At 47.7% G+C, this 15209-nt stretch overlaps 1 protein-coding gene across 1 annotated transcript in view; it reads right to left on the bottom strand.

Moving 5' to 3' along the window:
• The window catches only part of LOC126548526 (SUN domain-containing ossification factor), a 159897-nt gene extending 144688 nt beyond the window's left edge, over nt 1-15209 (bottom strand). The window contains exon 1 of the mRNA XM_050196747.3: nt 14697-15209. Coding sequence (XP_050052704.1) covers nt 14697-14743 — 47 coding nt within the window. The 5' untranslated portion in view covers nt 14744-15209. The remainder of the gene's footprint in view (nt 1-14696) is intronic.

Raw genomic sequence — 15209 nt, 5'->3', positions numbered from 1 at the left:
CTCGCAACCGACGTCTTTAAGGCATACTTTTGAAGCTGGCGATGTTATGACAAGTCTTTCGTGTTTTTCGCGAAAGGCAAGATCGTTAACCTCTCGGTGCGCCATTTCGACGCCCCCTTCCCCTCTCGACGCACTCAGCGGAAGGGGGGGGGGGAGAAATTATTTGCAACCGACGCTTATTTACATCAGCGTTAACAAAATCTTTGATACTGTTCTGCCCTCATGAGCATGAGGTAAACTGAAAAAAAAAAAACACCAACTAAATAAAGAAGAGTTGCGCTCCATGAACGCAATCACACGACTGTGGTCTCTGCGCAGCGACCAAGGCAAGGGAGGCAAAAAGTGGCAAATGTTGCTGACAAGCTTATGTGATGGCACTTATGCACCGGACGCCTGCCTGTCGCGTCCTGCCCGTTCTCTATGTACTTGATGGTGCCGAGTGCTACGCAGCAGTCCTAAAACGCAACGCCCTCCCTGGTCATTGCAGGTCACGCTGAGCGCAACTGTAAACGCAAAATACGCGAGACGCAGCACCAGACAATCCCGGCAGTGACATGGCACGACAGTGGACTGAAATAGAAACGAGGTACGCGCGTGCATGGCTGGTCGCATTTCGATGCGGGTTGCGTATTGCTGACTCAGCGACACACGGAACTGATATAAAGAAATAGGTTTCAGCTGGAATGTCAGCGGCACGTTGCGCAATATGGAGACACAAAATTCGCAGCCCCGAATTCGCTTCAAGGGGAAAGAAGGAGGTGGACAGAGAAAATAAAAAAAAAAACAAAGACAGGTGCAGCTTGTACACACGCGTGGCCAAGTGCCTCCGGACGCACATCAATCACATCACACGAGGCACTTACATAAGTACAACCTGCTTCACACAAACAACACCGGGCCAGACTATAGCAATAGGAGAGTCGCCTATCTGTTTGGGAAAAAATAGTCTGTACGCATGAATTCCGTCGGTAGCTAGGCGGCGGCGGGTTGGTCGCCAGCCTCTTATGTGATTGTCCGAGTGCGACTGCCTCTCGCAAGGTCGTGCGACTCGCGGTTATTTGAGGCCGCGAAACAACGCGAAAGTCACCCCCGTATTCAGAACGGGCATCGACTTGAAGCTTCATCTCATGCTCCACCGAACAGAGCAGAGCACTTTGCTCCACTGCATCCGAGTACATACTTCGAAAGAGCCATGGTTACAAAACTTTCGCTCAGAATTCGCCTTGGAATGTCACCGCAGCCCAGTGGCCAGTACAACTGAGATGTAGCGCTGCCATGTATTGTCTACTAGGTTGCCCCGTTTTTGCGCTGGAAAACGGCGCTATCTCAAACCGATTAGCCTAACAGCACATGCTGCCATTACTTTCGTGAGTCGAAGTGTGATATCAAGTCGAGCAACCCTTTGGATACGGGGGTCGGCCGCACGACGCTTGCTTACGATATCGCGGCTGGTCGCAACAACAAGCGGCGACGGCTCATCCCGCATACAGCGGGAGCGACTCATCGCGTACTAGTCGATAAACGCACCCCATGTGTGTCCGCCTGTGTGTTCCAAGGTGACGTTCAGAAAGATTTCAGCGAAAGCTTGCTTCTCCACAATAAGAAGCCTTGTAGGGAGACGTCCACTTCTGTAATTCTGTTCGTTTTACAGGCGACAGTGAAGCTTAAAAAAATTATGGGGTTTTACGTGCCAAAACCACTTTCTGATTATGAGGCATGCCGTAGTGGAGGACTCCGGAAATTTAGACCACCTGGGGTTTTTTAACGTGCACCTAAATCTAAGCACACGGGTGTTTTCGCATTTCGCCCCCCTCGAAATGTGGCCGCCATGGCCGGGATTCGATCCCGCGACCTCGTGCTCAGCAGCGACAGTAATGCTTGCGTACACATCTAATCGAGAACGTTAATTACCACTATAACGGTAAGTGCTGTCATTAACAAACAACAAAAGTGCACTAATCGGAATCGAGCTCAAACCCTCTCGCTTCTGGAACTGGCGTTCGACAAATTAACGCCATCAGAATTTCGGAAACTTGCGTGCTCTAGAATGATCCAGTGCCTCGAGACATACTGTGATGGTGACTGCAGCTGAATAATCCAGCCGCACTTTGAATGGTGCAGCGCTGCCTCCAAGAACACGGTAGCGGAGCGACTAAGTGGAGATGTCAAAAACTTACTTGGCCGTGCAGGGGTGCACGCAGTTCGAGTCTGAAGGAGATGTCGGGAGTTGCACGCGGGCTTATCTTAGTACCGACAATATACGGTGATTGTCAAAGACGATCCCCGAAAGCAGCCCCTTTGCCCCCATGAAAACAATTGTCGCGATCAGTGATTACATTTTTTCATGTTTTAGAACGCAAAAATTATCTTTCAAATTTGTCCAGAATTTTCGTTTTTCTGCATGTCACGTGTATTTAACAAGAGAAATCGCTACTGGGGACCAGACGAACGTTCTCTTATTCCCATATAGAGGGCGTAAGCATTCAGGAAGCGCCATAAACACAATGGCCACATGCTCGCAATATTCCTCCCACGTTAAGAAGGTCACCAACACAGATATTCATTAAGCAGCAGTAGGTCACCCCCCGGATCAAGAGTAGCTCAGGACAATTGATACAAGACAAAATCTACTTAAATGCCACGGCGATTTATAATAATACTGGGTCCAATTAGCAGTAGAACCGTATACGGCTCGTATGTTCCCATCTGCGCCTCTCACATGCCGAATTTTCAGCTGCGAAGCCGCTCGCGCGACCAGGTCGGCGAGCGCCTGGGAGTCGCAGAGTGTTCCACTCCACTATTTGAATACCATCTGACAGCAAAAAATGTAAAATTACCACAATTTTATTTTAGAGTGTTTACTCTATTGTGCGAATATGAGTTAAGCTATATAAGTCGCCCCAGACAACATGCCATCCGAAGACTCTCCCCGTGGAAGAAAACCGTTTGGGAGATGCCACGCGAAAGGGAATAGGGTGGTTCGCCCAAGCGATAAACCATACCTCCAATTTCACGCCAGAGAAAGAGGCTTTACGCCAGCGGTCAACGAACTTGAGACAGTGTGGTTACGCGAGGCTGCCTACTCGACACTTCGACGTAATGTCAACGAATAATGCCAGTGATAACAAACGTCGCAACCTAGACAGACTATGAGCTCATGAACTCTGATTCGAGCTTGACGCTGATCGTTGTTTCCGCTGTGCACTACTAACGCTGCGAGCTATCCGCATGATGCAATTCCGCTGCGACATCCTCTGTTATCTACGATCGTGCGATAAAAGGGCTCATTGCGAGTAGAATCCGCCAGAGTAGTGTGCATCGGGTTCAGGGAACTTGTGCGCCTAGTTTTTCAACCTGCCATTGGTAGACTGGTTGGTGGTTTTTTTCAAATCTAGCCGCTAACGGCATGCGCTGTGCGGGAAAGTGCAATGTGCGGCCTCCTGACTAGCCTCGACCACTATACGTGATTCGTCAACGAAATCTCAGCAGACGGGCTTGATGCAATTTAAACCCCTCCCCTCTTTTCCCGGAATGCGGCCTGCAACCGAAATCACCCGCTATGGGCAACCAGCGCTGGAGCTTCGCCTGCCAACAGCAGCGCCGTAACACACAGCCTAGCGAGCGGCGAACACAGTTTTCAGTAGCACATACTGCGATTTCGTGTCAGTAAATTCGCCGATCATCTCGAGACGCACTTTTCACGGCTCCTCCCATGACAATAAACCGACGAGCTAGGACGTAGCAGCGCATGCGCTCGGAGCAACGCGCATGGCTGGGCGCATCAGGCTAAGCAAACGTTGACACAGCCGCGCGTCTGTTATCGTTTAACATGTCGTGCTATCTTCGTGGGCTCCCTACTGGACGGTGTCAGCACATTTTAGTTACACACTAAAGCTTGTAGCGCCTCCTGGCCAGCGCTGGTTCCCCATACGGCCTTGAAAAACGACGCACCAGACGTTTGCTGACCACCGGACATGGTGTTTGTGTTCTCGCAGCCAGCGGGGATTTCTATCACACCAATAATGGGCGTTATGCAAGTTGGTGTTCCCGTTTTGACAGTAAGCTCAGCAGGAAGACGCTGTCGTCATTGAGCGAGGTGTACAAACTGCAGCGTTTAACACGTCGCGCGAGTGTTCGCGTTGAAGAAACTGCAAGGTAGACGAAAATGCAAGAGCGGAAATGCGCGCTCCAAATGACTCGTACAGCTCAAGATGCTCAAACACGTTTATAACCACTGCGAAGCCCCTTCGCACGTTTTATGTGGTTTTTCGAGCAAGAAGAAACTTGCCGCCGCCCACCCAGCACATTTCGCAGAATGGAGGCGGTTCTTCTTCGCCGAGCCCAGACCGGCCAGCTTCTGTCACCAGCAAGGCTACACATCATCAACCAGCACTCATAGCCGAGCCCTAAGTGCCCGGCATGCCCGGCCAGAGGTACGGCCGAACATCTTCTGTGGAGCTGCTCTGCCTTTGACACGGTCCGAGAAAGGACACTACACTCCCTGGGCGGGAACCGACCTGGCACCCTGCAGCAGTGGCTCGACCCGCCATCGCACATCGGGCTCAAGGACTCAGTACAACTTTGGAGTGCTTTTTTGGACTTTTTCAGGGACAAGGAAGGGCCTGGCCGCCTCTTTGCAGAGCCGACCTCGGGACCACTCCACCTCGAGGAAGAAGAGAGCACCGGTCCCCCTCCCCCTCCCCCACAGAGCAAAAAAAAAAAAAAAAGCAACTTGCTTGGAATATGTCGCACCCGCCTACAGTCGATACTGCTGTTGCTGATCTCGCCTGGAAGCAAATGGTCGGGTAAATGATGAGCCACTGTCGGAAAGACTATTCAACGAGGAGAGATGGCCCGAGAGATGCCCCCCCCCCCACCGCACGCTCCATAACCGGCAGTTGCTTATCCGGGGGAAGGAACCCCCCACTATATCACCCCCTCCCATTCACGATCAGACTCGGCAGCCGTAGGCGGAGAGCGCATACGGTCCATCTAGGGCACAGAGACGGCGCGTACCTTCAAGACACGGGACCAAACAATATCCATGCTGCGAGCGGACGGCCGCCACGACGAGCTTATAAGCGGGCCGCCACGAAGAAAACTAGAGCGCGTTTCCTCTTGCGGCCACCCGTTTAGCCACCCGCGGGCGCACGGCGCCGAGCAGGATTTGGGCGCAGACGTGCACGCAGGACTGCCGGCGATCTTCGCTTTGCTCGCGCGGCGGTGCCGTCGGTAACACACAACAGCCGCGCCGGCGGAGTACGTGACCGACGTCGCGTTTTCTTTCGTTCGCGGGGCCCGCCCCCAAATGCTCGCGGACTGCTGGACGGACGAGAGCACGCGTGCGCGCTTCCACCTCTTCCACACCGCCATTCAAAGCAGCAGAAACACCACACAGCTGCTACAGCGTTACACGAGCTTTCGTGAATCACAGGTCGTTACAACCTTCAACAACGCACTACTGAACCCATTCGCCTTTCTGAAAACGTGTAGCTGCAACTGAAGCTTTTTTTTTTTTTTTCTGTGGACTTGTAAGGAACGGCTTCGAGTGTTTTTACTTACTTCAGCCGCTAGGTAAAAACAGCAACAGTTATTGCGGCAGGAAATGGTGCTTTGTGTATCTTGGCTATCGGTTGTGTCTGGAGCGTGCAGAAAGAGCGCGACGATCGATCGCCATCGAATATTAAGCCCGGATGAGCCATCAGAAGAACATTCGCTTGGGCTAGTACGCGATATGCGTGCAAATAGATTGACGTTTTGAATGAGCAAATTGCAATTAAAACTGAGTTTAAGCATCCGCCTACGGAACATGTATAGACATGCCGACGGAAATTCAAAGGAAAGAAACGGGGGGGGGGGGTTGGATCGTTAATCCAACCCCTTACATGGATTCACGAGAAATGTACTATTATTATTTAGTCTCACTACTTCAATCTGTCTCATGCACTTCGTGCAGACACGGTGTGAAGATGAGCGGACACCTCGAGAGACAGAATTCCAGACAGAATTAACCCTTTCACTCTGCACCAGTTCAACCTTCATGGTGTGATTTTTCCTTCCGTAATCCAGCTCTGACTTCGCTACTGCGACCGAAGTTCAGTTCCTGTCCCAGGTGCTCCCTTCTGCAACATGCAATGCGCGTTGCCACCTTCGCACTTCCTGCTTCCTCCACTCGAGCCAACCTTACTTTGTTCCTTCGTGTATGTGCTCTCGGGGAAATGTGAACTACTGAAGAAACGAAACGAGAGAAAAAATAAGAGAAAGAAAGAGCGCTGAGCCAGGCTTTCCTCGCAGACTGAGCTGCACAGCCTGGAGTTTTACTTGTGTAGCTATCGGTACTAATTTGTATTGTCTTGATTACTTTTCTAACTCGAGGGTAGCACAGTGGAGAGGTCGCAGTCGCAAGTGAATGCTGCAACCTTCAAACCAAGGTGATACACCCAGGGTGCGAGGAAATCCTTATTAACGGCAAGCACGATTACCGCGAACATTTCCCCAAATTGTCGAGTCTATAAGTGCCAGCTTTAAGCATCATGCGTGGTTCATCGTGTGCATGATCGAAAAAAAAGAAAGAAAGAAAGAAAGAGAGGAAAAAGCGCATAGACTGGACGTAACAAAAAGGCGCTGAGTATGAGTGCTCATGTACCGAGTCTTTTGACTGCCCTTGAGTGACATGTGATTCATGAGATTTAATCGAGCGCTTAACGCACCTAAAAACAGCGCATTTGGGATATGAGAGACGCTTTTTTGCCTTACTTCTCCACCGTCACAATGACAGATGCGTTAACAAGCAACTGTTCTTGTTCTCTGCCTTTCACCCTGACTAGACTAAACACCGTTCTCTCTGCCCCCTTTCAGCAACATAACCTCAAGTGGTGACGACGGTGCTAGAGTTATTGTATATGCATATACAGTAACTCTAGACCACGCGAGCAACCAGCGCCGATGTGCTGCAATACTCTGTCAACTCAACCAATGGTGAATGCGCTGTGTGAACTGCTTATTTTTCCTCCTTTTTTTTACAAGCTTTTTGGCCAAGCAACAACAACAATAATAATAATACCAATAATGCCGAAATAACTATGATACAATCGGGGGATCTTCTCCTCGATAATCCCTTGGTCATTCAAAACTCCTCCATTAATTTCTTCTGTGCATATAATGAAGGGTGCGACGATCTAGTGACCAAGAATTACCCCTGTGTGCATCATAGCTTGTTCCTTCATCCCGCGACACCTGAATACATAGTCACAGTCATTTCCAGTCTGAAACAGGGCCCGGTCTTGATAACTTCAGCCCATCTCTCATAAAAATGATAGTGCACCTAATATCTGAAATATTATGTCACATAGTGAACCTTTAAGACGGGAATCTATCCAAATTCTTTGAAAAAGACCAAAATAATTCCCGTTTTCAAGAAGGGAGGTAAGCGTCTGACATCTAACTACCACCCTATTGCTATACTTTCGTTCTTTAGTAAAAGAGTCGAAAAACTAATCATAATACGCTTATCAAGTTATTTATCAAAATTTCGTATCCTATCACCAAACCAATTTGGGTTTAGGGAGCGATACTCAACTGATTTAGCATTAATATTTCTAATAGACAAGATTCGGCAGGCAATTGAAACCAGAAATTTGGCTGGCGCATTATTTATTGACTTTTCTAAAGCGTTCGATTCATTGTTCATAACATACATTTTGCTAAAGTAGACTATTGGTATAACTGGCCGGGCACTGTGATTATTACGTAACTATTTGAGAGATAGAGAATATACTGGATCAACATCTAGCACTTACTCAGACCTTAAAACAACTAACATTGGTGTACTACAAGGATCTATATTAGGACTTCTCTTGTTTTTAATAAACATTAATGACCTCTCCCAGCACCTAAAGTGCTCTACTGTATCCTTTATGCTGACGACACTACTATCTCCACCTCAGACAAAAGTCTTGATTCATTAATGTGCAAGCTTAACCACGACACGGCTAACATTGTAACCTGGTGCCGACTAAACTGACTACATATTAATACTGCAAAATCTAACTTCATTTTCTCAGCTAAACGAAAGCTTATCTAAGTGTCTTCATCGCTAACCTTCGCTTCCAGCACACTTAAAACATCTAAACACCTTAAATTTGATGCACATGTTTTATCCTTAACAAAGAAGGCAGCATATGGAATTAGAATATTAATTAAAGTTCACAATTTATTTAATGTGAAGATACCCATCTCCCTCTACTATACCTTCATTCACACACACATAAATTATTGGATATCATCATGGGGGAACACGTATCCCACACATTTATGCCCTCTAGAGCATACCCAAAATCAAGAAATTCGCATCATACACGTAGCAGCTACAAATCGGAAGCATCTCCATTGCTCAGCTCTAATGGTATTTAATCGTTACAGAAACCAAATAAATACTCACTTAGAATACTTGTTCATGAATCTGTTAACAGAAAGTTCCCATTCCCTGTAATTACTAACAGCCAGTATCCACACTCCACATCTACCCATTTCGCTTATACTAACAGCTATTTATTACCAAAACCTAGAACTAATTATGGCAAATTTACTACTAATTTTTCAGCCACACTACTTTAGAACTCATAACCGTGTCATATTAAGATGCTCTCTCATTTTTACACATCCAAATCAAACCTCCGTAAATTTTTGCAGTAAGTATAATACTTTCATCATTCCCATTATATTAATAATTGCTTTGTATCATTAAATATTTTACAACGTTAGCTAGCAACCAATTTAATACGGTGGCTTGTGTGTTTGCACGTAGCTGCTTTGTATTTATGTATCCTACGCATTTCTTATGGCAGGTCCCCTGTACAGTCTGTTGACTATGGGACCTGCCTCTATGTATGTATATCCCCATTGTTTGTAACCTTATTGTTATACACAATAAGGAACTCTCGAATAATAATAATAATAATAATAATAATAATAATAATAATAATAATAATAATAATAATAATAATAATAATAATACAAGGTCCCGAACGAAAAAAAATATAGAGAGCAAGAGGAGCTTTTCATCACAAGCAATACTCCAGACGGAAAAAACTCGGAAGGGCACGTATTTTCCTCCCCCCCTCTCTCTCTCTCTCTTGTCTCATTTCTCTTTCGGAGGTCTATCCTTTCCAGCTCTTGGTATTTCTTTTGGGTGGCAAGCAAAGCGCTCGCGACGGACATGAACAATGGCCACTTTCTCAGAGCAGCAAGCTAGTTAAGGCGTGCGCCGACGGAGGCAAGTTGCGCACAGCAAGCGTCTGCCACAGCCTGCATTTTGGGCAAGCAGCTTCCGCGTGCCCGCCGCCCCTCGGCGGTCCCTCGTCAGCGAGTTTCCAGCGGGAAAGGGCGCAACCGTTGACTCAACGCGATCAGGCAGCGGCACTTTGGCGCACTCGTCCCGCGTGATCGTAGTACGCACGCACATACGACACGCGCTTGCACCAGCTGTTCCCATCGCGCATTGATTGCGCCAGCTGCGTTCGCAAGCGCCCCAGGTGAGACGCGCGGGCCAGGAAATGCGCACACAAGGTCGGAATGCACACACCCGCCCTTTGCACTCTTCAGAGGTCTCAAGGGCGCAGGAGGAGAGATATTTCCCTTCCACTATGGCAACGCGTACCCGGAGCTAAAAATCCAGAGCGCGGAATCAGCGTCTGCGGATTGTCCGCGGCATCTAGCGGCTCGAGAGTGCTTCAAGTGACAGCCTGCCCCCTCTGGGCGCCGGTTATCAGCACTACATTCGGCAGCAGCCACGCGAAATGATGCCACCACCTACTTGTGACATAAAGCAACGTGAATACGGCACGCGCTTGCATCTCGTGCTCTGTACGTTACATATGTCCTTTCAATCTACAACAACGGAAAAAGAGCTATAGAGTGTGTTTTGTCATTGTAGCATGTGAAAACTTCCCACCTCCCAGATTTACGAATTTTCCGCCCAACATAATAAACGTGTCAATGTGAAAAAAAAAAGGGGGGGGGGGGGGGGCTTTACGTCCCAACGTGGTTACGAAAAACACGGTAGCAGCAGGCTGCGGATTAATTTTGACCACGCGGAGTTAGCTGGCGTGTACTGCAGGCAAAAAAAAAAAAAAAATTATGGGGTTTTACGAGCCAAAACCATTTTCTGATTATGAAGCACGCCGTAGTGGAGGACTTCGGAAATTTCGACCACCTGGGGTTCTTTAACGTGCACTTAAATCTAAGTACACGGGTGTTTTCACATTTCGCCCCCATCGAAATGCGGCCGCCGTGACCGGGATTCGATCCCGCGACCTCGTGCTCAGCAGCCCAACACCATAGCCACTGAGCAACCACGGCGAGTGTACTGCGGGCAGGTGAAAGGTGAACGGGACTTGAACCACTCTTGTCCCGTTCGCTTTCGCCGTTTTCGCCCCAAAGGACTATGTACCAACTAACTGAACAAGCTCTCACGTGACTCATTAGTCTGGATCCCAGAAGCTACCAGCAAACCTTGCACGAAACGCACAACAATTGATTCCTCGTATTCCTGAATTGCAATTCATCGTAATTTTGTAATTTACGATGCATTTTCGAGCGATAATTCTGAAATTCAATAATATTTCGGCAGTCGTTTATTATTTCGTTCTTTTATTTGTGAAACCCGTTTTTATCAGCAATATATTTCGAACACCTGAAAATGGCAGCGAACAATGTCTTAAGAGAAGATGTTAGGATAAATCTATTACGACCCGGCAACGGAGAAGACTTGCATATGAGCATGTCCACACGTGCTCACTCCACAACGGCCTGCGCAATCCGTCCGGCAACCTTGGGTTGTCACGTTTCGCTGTAGTGTCGGTGGTGATGCAGATCACAACAACAAGAATGTTGATGTTAAGTGATTTTGAAAGTCCTCGCCTTCGGTGTATGTGCGAACGGCATTGAAATAAATTAGAAATTATGATGCAAGCACGTGGCGTACTTGCAAACGTGTTTGCCTCTACACAAACTCCGATAGCCAACACCGAAGCGCTCGCAGATACGAGCATCGTTGCACTGCGCAATAGCTGTTCGCCCAGAACAACGCTGTCCCGATTGCATGCGCGCTAACATTGACAGTGGTGTGCAGAAAACGTGCGAAATTGAGTGACAGAAACAGCAGCTCGTGAAAGTCAACGATGTGTGAACGAATATAAGCCGCACATAGGGCAGCATAATGAAAGGCCGGAATTATGCGAAAAGGTTTGCGCGCGCTAAGGCAATCTTACCTCCGTATTCAGAAATGTGTCTTAACTTGAAGCTCATGCTTAACTTGATATAAGTGACGCCTGGTGCGAACGCGCTCAAGATGCTCATTGCGTTTCTTTTAGTGCGTTCACAACAGGTGTCATTTAAATCAAGTCAAGCATGAGCTTCAAGTTAAGATGCATTTCTAAATACGTGGGTTAGACTTCCTTTCTAATGGCATCACAGAATCGACCCTTCCATAGCAACGACGAAGAGCTGATCGTTCTGAGTTTTGGTACCAAGGTACCAACCTCAAGACAGAGCCAGAAGCAGTTCGTATGCGGCCAGCTGGGACATTTGCAGTTTTGACAGCTGCCGAAACGCACTGCGCAAGCCGCGCTCAATATGAATAAGCGGCGGCATCGCCGAACCTAGCAGCGCTAAAAGGTTACGTCACAATTTGTAACGCGCCAGCCTTGCTTTGCTGGCGTGTTTATTTTTATCCAACGCTGAAGTGCGCATATGCGACAGAACAGCCTGTATCTCTATCGTTATCCGAATTACGGCCGCCAGTTTAACCTTCAAACACACACACACACACAGCAAAAGATGTTCCACTTGCACGGGGCCTTTGAGGAACCTGAAGGGGGCATGTTGCTCCTACATGTGGTAAGATGTATTCTTTAGAATGCTATCTTAGTATTCTTGTTTTTCTAATGATTCGGAATCGGTGACAACGCAGGCTACTGATCGGGCTGCCAGCGTTATGGTCCGAAGTAACATAAACGCTTGAGTGCAGTGGGGTCATGCGGGGGCCCAGGAGCCCGCGTGCCCCAACTCCTCAGTCTGTACAATAAAGTTTTTATGATGATGATGAAGCTGCCCCGACTACTTCTCTCAATACCACTGCGAAAAGTCGAACCAAATGGCTAGAGCCACACACGCCGACAGACGCTTTTCAACGAAAAGGTCTTTCGCAGTAAACGCCAAAAGTTAAACCGCCGAAATTACGTAAGAGCCATTTGCATCACTATGGAACCGTTGCGACGTCAAGGCATGTGGACGGCGTTTTGTGCCTGTGTGTATGCGCGCGTTCCTCACCAACTCACACCAAGCAAGACGCATCTTAGACGACCGAAAATACAGTATTTCATCGACCATATAACCCTGTCACATGCTCTAATGCGAATGCAGCAGCGCAAGGAGGCGGCAACGAGTCAAGGAACTAAAACACATGGCCAGACTATAAGTACCGCCTTCCTGCGTTGCCTGCGGTGAGTTTGCTCCGACAGTCGCACATCGGCTTTCCGACAAGCTCTATACATCTTCCAAGGTGGACACTCATAAGCCGAAAGCTTTACGAATATGTATATCTGTTCGCGAAAGGTTCTTTCTCCTCCACCCTTCTTACGAAACAGGGGGGAAGGGAAACATGTCACAGTCCGAATGCTTGGCCTTACACTAACTGACAGTTATCGTACATCCGCCAAAGCTGCACTGACAGAAAATATGAGATAATGCCAGTCGAGCCTCAAAATGACGATTAAAAAGACGTATGGAAAAAGTATTTTTCTTAACGCATGTAGTCGGGAATGTGCTCGACACTACGTAACCGTGCATAAAAATCGCGAAAAGAAAAATATATATATCATTGCAAAACACATACGTGCTTACCTACGAAAAAGAGTTATTATAAAGAATCAAGAACACAGTTTGCCATGCCCTTCACAGCAAGCATTAATGTAAATACTAACTATGAGCACAATACCGTCCTGGTAATTCATCTCCCTGAAGCACTGGCTGTGTTCATCTTCAGAGTATGTTTGCATAGGCGATCGACAATGACAAAGTTTAATGTTTAGTCCAAATAGGCCTGCGTGTTTTCCATGATGCACAACATCCATACGTATAATTCGGCCAATTCGGCCAACTAACGGATGGCGAGGACATCAATTTCCTCCGTGCCCATTGAGATTGTGCTAAACTCGTCGGAATTTTATAAACTATCGCAAAAGCTGAAACCATTTTTTAAACAGCTTTTTGACGGGATTTGCGAGCTGCTGTCGGGCTGTTTATATACCGCAGTGATCAGGAGTAGTAAGTAGTTACGGTAAAACAAGGATAGCTTTGGCCGGCCGCGAAATAACCCAGCGTGATAACCATGAATAGCAAAGTAGAGCGTATCCTAGCGGAAAGTAACGCCCGTTGATGAACCACTACGACGAAATGTGGAAAACAGCGCTAGCACGAAACAAAAGAAGGAAATTTACCAACGCCATGCTTGCGCCTATTTTCCGTGCAAGCGATGCCTTTTCCATATTACGGCACCCACTGAAAACTTTCGCACCCGTACCGAGTTTCGTGAACATTTCGTGATACTACGCCGCGTTAACGCTACGCTGCGCGCCTTCGGAAGAACCTGGCGGCTGGCGTTCCGTAGCAGAACAAAGTTTGCTGCCCGTAAGTTGAAATGCCAGCGGTCGCAGCTAATTGTATGCGCGCTTGACGCTGCATACAGGCAGCATTGTATGCAATATCAACGCGGTCATGATGTATATGCGCCGCTCACAACATTTAGCTCAAGGCGAAAACGAGTGCTGTCAACACCCCGCAGCTAAATACACGTCATGACAGGTTCGACCAGAAGAAATGAGAGGAAATCGATGCGTGTGCTTGCAACCAAAACGTTATCGCGACAGAACGCACTCTAAAATATTCAATAGAATTTTCGCAAACAGTACCATACAGCTATGCATCCGTACGCCTTGAAGGAAGCGGCTGCATTACTGTGTATGTGCCCGTCAGCCTCTGGTTTGATCATTATTTCGTTGCCCAAGATATGATGCTCTACCCATGCCCCACAAGCAGAAAGATTACTTATTTCTTGCTAACATATATAGGAACAGCTCGGCAATGCAAGAATGACTAAGCTCTGAGAAGTGTGCGGGCAGGCGAGTAATACTGAAATCAGGACAGAATTGAAGGACGCCTTTCGTCATATGTTACTATAGTTTAGCAAACATCCTATGATTATGCTTCCACGGGTTCACGAAATTGAGTGAGGATAGAAATGAACTGCATTCCTTGAGATGCAGTGCCATTAATGATACGTGTCTTTTTGATTGATAAGGCAAGTTCTATCAACACAGCGAGTTGGTCACTGTAACCTTGCTGCAATGTTCTGTAAGCATTAATTAGTGTTCTTACGTGTGATTGTTTTCTACAGCAAACGTACTTTGACACATTGTAAGGATGCGCTCTCAAAATGTAGTTGTAAACACACTGCGGAAACGAAATTCGATGGGCTGCGCACACGCTTTAAATGGCCGGAGCGATTTAGTAAGCAGGAGCTATTTACACAGAAGGGTAGGCACAGAACTTCAAAATCCCGACAACAGATTATGTAAACTAGAGAGGGCTGTCAAGCCGGTCCAAGTAGAAGAAACAATGAACAAAACAAGACTCACCCTAGAAGCCAGACGACGATGCAGAAAGCGAAAGACTTTATCGCCATCCCGAATTTTTGGTCATCGCAGCTTTGGTCATGCTGGCGTGAAGGCGTTGAAGCACAGTGAACTTGGAGACCCCTAAGCGGTCGCACGCATCGCCTGAGTACTTCAACAATCGTGCGAGCTGTGACACACAAGACTGACGTGTATTAGGAGCGTCCTTGCGGCGCCTACAAAGGCTTTGAACATTGGTTCGCGCAGCACGTAGGTTCGTCGCACTGGTAGCTTGGGGAAGAGAGAGGGCTATGACGTTTTCGTACCTCGGCGGTGTGCGGCGTTGAGCCTCGTCATAACACTGGTCCCGAGAAGGAGAAACGACGTTTAACGGTCACTTTTGTGGGAGCACACGCCGTGAGCATGCTACGATTCACAAAAGCTGTACGGGCCGGGCCTAAATTCCATCACTTTTCTCTACCACTTTTGCTCTCGAAAGCTACCGGCTTACCCTGGATGATTGCAACGCTCGCAAAC

Source organism: Dermacentor andersoni, chromosome 1 (assembly GCF_023375885.2).
Source record: "Dermacentor andersoni chromosome 1, qqDerAnde1_hic_scaffold, whole genome shotgun sequence".
Taxonomy (NCBI): domain Eukaryota; kingdom Metazoa; phylum Arthropoda; class Arachnida; order Ixodida; family Ixodidae; genus Dermacentor; species Dermacentor andersoni.
Note: the sequence above shows the minus strand (reverse complement) of the source record. Positions and strands in the feature narration are given on the sequence as shown.